Here is a 7729-nt window from a genome sequence, read left to right as displayed (position 1 = left end):
GTGTGTGTGTGTGTGTGTGTGTGTGTGTGTGTGTGTGTGTGTGTGTGGCAGACTCTCAGAATATATAAAATGAGACTTGTTTGATTCAGATTTTACATGACGAGATCATAAATTCACCCTGCTGTACTTCCGTTCTGACAACAGATACAGATCATTGTTTAAACAACTACGTCATGATTTTATGGGTGTTTGTCGTGACCTTAAGGTGGTAAAGCTGTAAAAAAAACACTTTGTTTCTGCTGGGTGGGTGAAAAGGAAGCAGCCGCCCGCTGAGTGAACATTCAGTCTCTTCTTTCATTATTAAAGTTGACACAAAGTGAAATCCCAAAAGTGAGGGAGAGGCTGATGTTTGTTCAACGTGTGGAGGTTGACGTCAGGGTGGGTCTAAATGTGTTTATAGGATGATTCTGCATTTGATTTTTCATCAAATAAAAGAACATGCTGTATCAGCTGGAGCACTGGAGTGAATAAGTTTAAACACTGCTTTGTCTGCGTGACTCAAATTCTGTCAAACCTTAAGATGGACACACAAACCTCAAATATCAAAATGTGACTAGAGTTTTAGGAACAGAAGTGACAGAACTCTGAGTAAAGAGGTGAAACTGAGCAGATTTACCTTCCGGAGCTGCTGCTCCTTCTGCAGTCGGGCCGTCTTTGCTGAATCTCCGACCTGGACTTTATAGTTATCACAGGCGCCGACTCTGGACTGGGTGGCCTGGACTGTACCCTCCAAATACGCCCTCCACACACAGAACATGTTCCTGAAAGCACACGCATGACTTTAAAGGCGACTTTTTTACTGACTCGTGATTAAATGATGCGTCTTGTGATTAAAACATTTTAAAGTCTATTAAAGCACAAACAACTTTCATGAAGGCACTTATGAACTTGTAAAAAGAATAAACAAATCTGAAAAATCTTTTAAAACTAAGAATTGGCTAAAAAGCTCCAAAAACTCTCCACTTTTGGCTTTAACTTTAAAGTTTGCACTTGTGTTTCTCAATGCGAGGGCCCTGAGGTGAGTCAGAAAATACTGCGACACCTCCCTCTCTGAAAACAAACTTCAAGCTACTCCCTCTAACCGGAGGAGGCCGTGGTCCAGCAGAACTTCACCAAACCTTGTGGCACAACAACCGCTTCTCCTCATCAGCTGCTGGACTATTAATCACTCACAATCACATCTGTAATCATTCTCTCTACACATTTTAAAACTTTTGCATGTTTGCAATTCTTTTGAACGTGATAATTGTATTATTGTCTGTTTTTGTTTCTTTATATAACTCTTCTGCACCAAATCACCAGAAGTTCTTCCTTTGTGTAAACTAAGCAATAAATCTGATTTAAAATCTGCTTGTGTTGATGCAATATTTGACTAAACAACATACAGCAAATCTGAGTCATCACTGTTTTGTAAAGTCAGAGAGCCAAACGTTTTGTTTCTTAGTTTTCTAATTGTTTTATTTTAATATGAAGACTAAAACTATATTAAAAGTTGATAAAATATTTGTAGATTAATAAAAATGAGAAAATGGTGACACAATTCAAACAAAATTTTGTTAATGGCAGGACAAACTGGGAAAATATCCAATCAGAACCACTATTTCGTTAAAAGTCCGATTAAAACAAAAAATTGCTGTCAAAATAAACACCAAATTTAAAGAGAGATGAAATAATGCATAAATACATTTTTAAAATTCTTACATCATAAGGTGTCATTTTGAAATAACCCGTTTCAAACAAACAAGAAGTTTGCTGCAGCAAAGCATGTGAAATAATTTAAAGATGTAAAAATTATGGTTAAACTGAACAAGTGTGGCAGCTTGTAATTATCAGTAATAACCTCATTACTAAACATACAAAGGACTGATGGTCAGATAATGTTGGAAAGCTCCACAAACCTTCAGTCTAAAAATGACATAATATAAACTTCCATTTCTTATCGGAATAACCATTTGGACCCGTCAGTAAAAAACTAAACATAAGCTGGAAAAAAATAATCCAGACAATTCTTCTGTCTCTTCCCGTCAGTTTTATGTTCTTGATCTTGACCCAAACAACACAGCAGCTCTTCTTCAGTCGTGTTTCCTAAACTGCCAGAGAACATTTCTGTACTGGTTTAAATCAAAGACAGCATCACTTTAATGTCCACAGACGGAACACGCTCCGTCAGTTTGCACGTCACCAGGACAAACTTAAGTTGGTGTAAAGTCAGTGTTTTCAGGTCACTTCAGAGTTCAACACATTTAAAACAAGAGAAAAACATTTTTTTCTTAATTTATGTATGTCTGTGTCTTTGAGTAGTAGCTGTTATTAATGACTGACTGAAAGTTATAAAAATTTTACTTAAAATGTTAAACTCAACGGAGAAAAAAGGTGCATCCCTGTTTGGAGTTGTGATAAGACAAGAGTTAAAAAATAAAATAAACTATGACTACATAACAGTCTAAACAAGTTTTTCTTGCACCTGAGAACAGAACTTACCTGTGATCGGCTGATTTCTCAGCCACACTCTCCGGCCAGTCCCTCTTCAGATACTGATTTGCCAACTTCTGAAGAGCCTGAGAGAACAGGATGAAAATGTCTGAGTTTCCATCTGCAACACCAGAAATGTTAGTAATGCCTCCGTCTAAAAACAAAAACAAAAGATGACCGAGGTCCTCAAAAACTGTGAGTCATAAAAAGAATAGTCAAACCCTAACCCAATTCATTACATACAGGTCCCCGCATTTTCAAATCCAGCATCATCGTATTTGTTTCCAAAAGTCCAGACACATCCATCTTTAACGACTACAGGCCAGTAGCCCTAACATCTGTCGCTATGAAGCATCTAGAAAAACTGGCTCTTAACTGCACGGTCCCGGATACGGTCGACCCCCTCCAGTTTGCCTACCTCCCTAATCGATCAGTGGATGATGCAGTAGCAATAGCCCTACACTACACTGCAACACTTGGAAAGCAGCAGAAGCCAGAATGCTCTTCCTGGACTACAGCTCAGCTTTCAATGCCATCCACTCGGGCAAACTGATAGAGAAACTGACAGACCTCAGCGTCCCGACTTCCTCCTGTAACTGGATCCTGACAGACAGACCGCAGGTGGTGAGAATGGGAGGACAGGTTTCTGCTGAACTAACAGTCAGCACAGAATCCCTGCAGAGCTGTTGCCCCAGCCCTAAACCTTTTACTCTGTACACTTATGACTGTCTTCACCCATCCCAACACCATCGTTATTACATATGCTGACGACACCACTATACTGGGGCTCATCCAGGAGGGGAATGAGTCAGGGTACAGGACTCTGGTAGATAACGTTATGGAGAGAAGAAAGACCTCATCCTCAATACAGACAAGACCAAAGAAATCGTACTGGACTTCAGGAAGAACCCTCCCCCATTACAGCCTCTCATCATTAAAGGGACTGAGGTAGGGAGGGCTGACAGCCATTGATTCTTGGGACTGCAGGTTACATCAGACCTGAGCTGGTCTCTCAACACCACAGACACAGTGAAACAAGCCCAGCCAAGACTTTACTTCATTTGGCAGCTCAGGAAAGCAAGTCTGAACCAGCGCCCTCTCATCCAGGCCTATAGAGGACCGATGAAGAGCATCCTAACTGCAGGCATCACTGTCTGGTCTGGGGACACCACACAAGCAGAAAGGAAGGCACTGCAAAGAGTCATAAAGAGTGCAGAGTGGATCACAGGGACAGAATCTCCTTCTATGGACTCGATGTATGTGCAGCGCTGTCGAAGGAGCTGGAATCTCTTATCAGACACAAAAAATGTTCAAATAACCTGAGACACAATAGAGCGGAGAGCATCATCACCCATAGTACGAGGTTTTTATTAGGCTCTTCCCTGCCACAGTCAGACTGATGGCAAAACAAAACTACTGATCAGGTGCAATAACAACCCCACACTACCTAACTTCACTGGTCATGTGACCTGGTTTACTTTCTGTACAGTGTAGAAACCACTTTGTTCTTATTTTTATTTTATTTAGCGTTTCAGTGTTTTGACTATGACAGAGAGCTCTGCACAAGAATTCCAATGTGCCTGGATTGTTGGTCTGTGCACAAATGGCAAATAAAGAACTTTGTACCTTTTTTACATCTATTTTAATAAAACAGACAAACAGCAGGAACAACAAAAACTATAGATTTACATGTAACGTAAATTAGCTTAGATGACTTATGGCCCAAATCTTTTGAAAGGAGCTCATTTTTAGAGGAATAGTGCAATTTATTCAAAGCCCTTCCAACGTTTGAAGAACCAAAACAGCAGAAGAAACATTTGTTTGTCATGGTGTGTAAGAAATGTACACGTGACGGAGAAAACGTGAAATCATCTCTGATTAGCTATATAAACCCTTAAAATTAAACGTTAACGTGACAGAGCTGTTCTCAGTGGTGAGAACGTAGTTGTGAGAAATGAGTTGTACTTTGAACATTTAAACTTAAGACTTCTGTCGTTTACTTTGACCTTTGTTTCTGTTTTAGATTTGTCTCATAAAGAAGGAAAGAGTTCAGGCAGTTCAGGTTTTCTGTCTTTTCACATCAGCGAAAGTAAAATACATCTCCAGAAAACCACATATTCTACCCATTCATCAACTCTCCTGATTGCTACATTTGATATGTTCATTAAAATTAATGATATAGAAGAAAGGAAGAGACAATGCACATCTGACAGATTTAGAGTCAAAAAAAGGAGGATTTTTCTCTCTACATCTTGAGATGTAAGTTAAATCATTGAAAATAGTCAAATTATTATTTCAAGAATAAAATAAAAATGGCAGCAATAAAGGTTTATTTGCTAATGAAAATGGAATCAAAACCAAAGCAGGATTGTCTCAAGGACCTGTGTTAGCCAAACGTTTTGTGGTGACTTCATACGTTGGAACAGGTTTTATTTTGAACTCTTTCAATACAAACATCATAAATTACGTCTTGAGCTGCAACAAATTGGAAATATTTTTTTTTTCTTAAAGGTTTGCTGCAGTATGAGTTTACAACATAAAAATAATAATAGATATAAACTATTTTTACAAGCTTCAGATAATTTAAAGGTTTTTCGAGGTCAGTCAATGATTATGGCAGACTCTTATTGTGAAGGACTGAATGAAGTTCTGTAAGTTCTGCTGTCCAAAGAAGGGAACTTTTATGCTCCTGAACCGTATTTCTTCAGTTTTATACGCCCGTCCAAAGGCATTATGGTGTAGTATCCATCAGGAAGTCCCTAAACTTCACCTGTCTGACCCATAACTTCTGATCGAGTGTCACATACACCTTTCATTACTCCAACAACAAGGTCAAGGTTACAAATCAAGGTCAAATGTTACACAAGCTTTATGCTTCTCTAGGCTGTTGCTATAGATTGCTGTATAATAGTTTGTAGATGTGTGTATAATGTTCCGTATGCTGTACTCATGTTTTTCTTTTTGTTTATGTAACTAAACAATTTATAAAGACTGTCCAAGATTTGGGCTTTACTGTGGTTAGTGAAAGTAACCTTTTGGTTAGCTGTGCCCACCACTGCTTTTTAAACATTCAAACTTGCTTTGCTCCAAGTTTTCAGCTATTTTTCAGCTTGTTGTTTTGCTAATTTCAGCTAATGTCACTGTTTTTGTGGTCATTTTAAAAGCCCAGAGAAGCAAATTTAAATCAAAAAGCAGTTTCTTCACACTTGAAAATTTCTAGTACATTATGATTCTCATTTTCTGAGAATCCCATCACTTGAACTGAAAACTCCACTTGTGTTTGAGTATTAAGTGTTCAAACATAAAGCAGTGTGGAGGAATAGCAACTTTTTCATTTGATTTTTCTTTTCTTTCAGTAAAAGACGCTCCTCACAGGTTTTCTACATGAGCTTTTAGGTCCTAACAAGTACTCATCTATCCTCCCTCCATCATGAAAAGACAGGCTCTGTTCTGTGGGCTCTGAACTCGCTGGTGTTGGTGATCTTTGTGCCAGAGCTTCAGCGCTGCTACAGATGCGATCATTGTGGGCTCAGATTGAGAGAGAATCACCAACTGAGTGGACACCCCTGAATGATGCGATGGGGACGAGGGACACAGAGGAGGACTTTTTAGACCACATCATGTGACGTGAATAGCAATCGGCTAATGGCTAAAGCAGCCTGCAGGTGGAGGAGACTCAGGAAAATGCGCTTTAAAAGAAGTGATTTGAAAAGGGGAGCGTTACTGAAGCGAGCAGACTGTTCCCTCTGACCCACTTTGACTCAAACATTAGCAGCGGTTGTTTCACTGATCACAGAAGACAGCTCAACCCAGACTGGATGCATCAATTTAACAAAGAATACAACTGGGACATTTCATCGTTTAAGAGTTTAACAAAATTTTATTCTAAATATCAAATATTCTTTATTGATTCATTATAAGAACATTAACGACGTGGAGCTCAAAGTGACATTTTAATTCATATCTGTCCAAAGACTGCTTAAAACAAAATATATTCAATCTTTATGAACAGAAACAGTTGTGATGTCAGTTTGAGGACATCTACATGACACGGTACAGTTAAACTCGTTTCATTGTCCAATGCAGACAAACTAAATCCTTTGAACACGAGCAGAATCAGCTAAAACAGAACGTAAGAAAGTAAAATTAACAGATGGATTCAACTTACAACTGAAGACCAAAAAATAAATAAAACAATAAGCTGCACTAAATAATCAATGAAATCAATTAACAATCAACAAATCAAGTATCTCTTGTAAATGAGTCCTCGAGGCTCAATGGGATTTCCCTGTCTTAATAACGGTTGAATGAAAAACGGCTGTAACGCAGCCAGAATCTCACCGGGATACGACTACCGGTACTTAGTGAACGGTTTTTACAAGGGAGACTCCAAAATGTCTCTCAGAAGCAAACAGCCTCGTCGCTTGAACTGTAAACATACTCACAGAATTTGTGTGACAGATCATCTCTCAAAAATAATGACAGAAGCGTCACCAATTCAACTCAGTTTTGTTGTGAGCGTCTCCAGCTCCTCTCAAGAGACGTGTTTTAACACGAACACCTGAGGTGACAGCCCTCAATCTGCAGGTCTAACAACCATGTACAGTAGATGACAAATAATAATAAATGAAACCTGGTCCAAACACATCTATCCTCTTTTCAAAGGAGTAATCATAAATGTGGGGGCAGCTGCCAAAGTGGTAAAGTAGGTGGAGGTGGAAAATAGAATTTAACACAGCCTACAATAGTTTTGCAAGTGATCAATGCAAAAACAGGCCACAGTTTTTTTTATTTTTTGCACGACTGCAACTAAAGATTTGTGCATTTTCAAGCTCGAGTCAACAACTTGTCTCCAACAGTTGCAGCCCAGTGAGACGCCATCTTTATTTGATATTGAAAACAAAACCATACAAAATTTAAGAAGCTTAAAATGCTGAAGTTAGGGATGGCTTGGCTAGGGTTTCTTGAGCTATCCTTTAGTTCTGCTGCTATAGGCTTAGACTACTGGAGGACAAACAGACCACATTTCCTCACTCTACTGATGTCTTTACTCACTCTCCATATTTGCAATTATTTCTACCACTAACGTGTTTTATTTGTCTTTATACCCATAGAAACTACACCTGGACAATAGAAACTACACCTTGACCATAGAAACTACACCTGGACCATAGAAACTACACCTGGACCATAGAAACTACACCTGGACAATAGAAACTACACCTGGACCATAGAAACTACACCTGGACCATAGAAA

The 7729-nt window shown here is 38.9% G+C and overlaps 1 protein-coding gene across 1 annotated transcript in view; it reads right to left on the bottom strand.

Annotated features, from left to right (window-relative positions):
* Nucleotides 1-7729, bottom strand: part of LOC119419885 (F-BAR and double SH3 domains protein 2) — a 39925-nt gene that overhangs the window by 18916 nt on the left and 13280 nt on the right. Inside the window, exons 4-5 of the mRNA XM_037687251.1 lie at nucleotides 2482-2558; nucleotides 617-761 (exon numbers count right to left, since the gene is read on the bottom strand). Of these exons, the coding sequence (XP_037543179.1) occupies nucleotides 617-761; nucleotides 2482-2558 (222 nt within the window). The remainder of the gene's footprint in view (nucleotides 1-616; nucleotides 762-2481; nucleotides 2559-7729) is intronic.

Source organism: Nematolebias whitei, chromosome 14 (genome assembly GCF_014905685.2).
Source record: "Nematolebias whitei isolate Nwh7 chromosome 14, NemWhi1, whole genome shotgun sequence".
Classification (NCBI taxonomy): Eukaryota; Metazoa; Chordata; class Actinopteri; order Cyprinodontiformes; family Rivulidae; genus Nematolebias; species Nematolebias whitei.
This window is presented reverse-complemented; position numbering and strand designations above follow the sequence as displayed.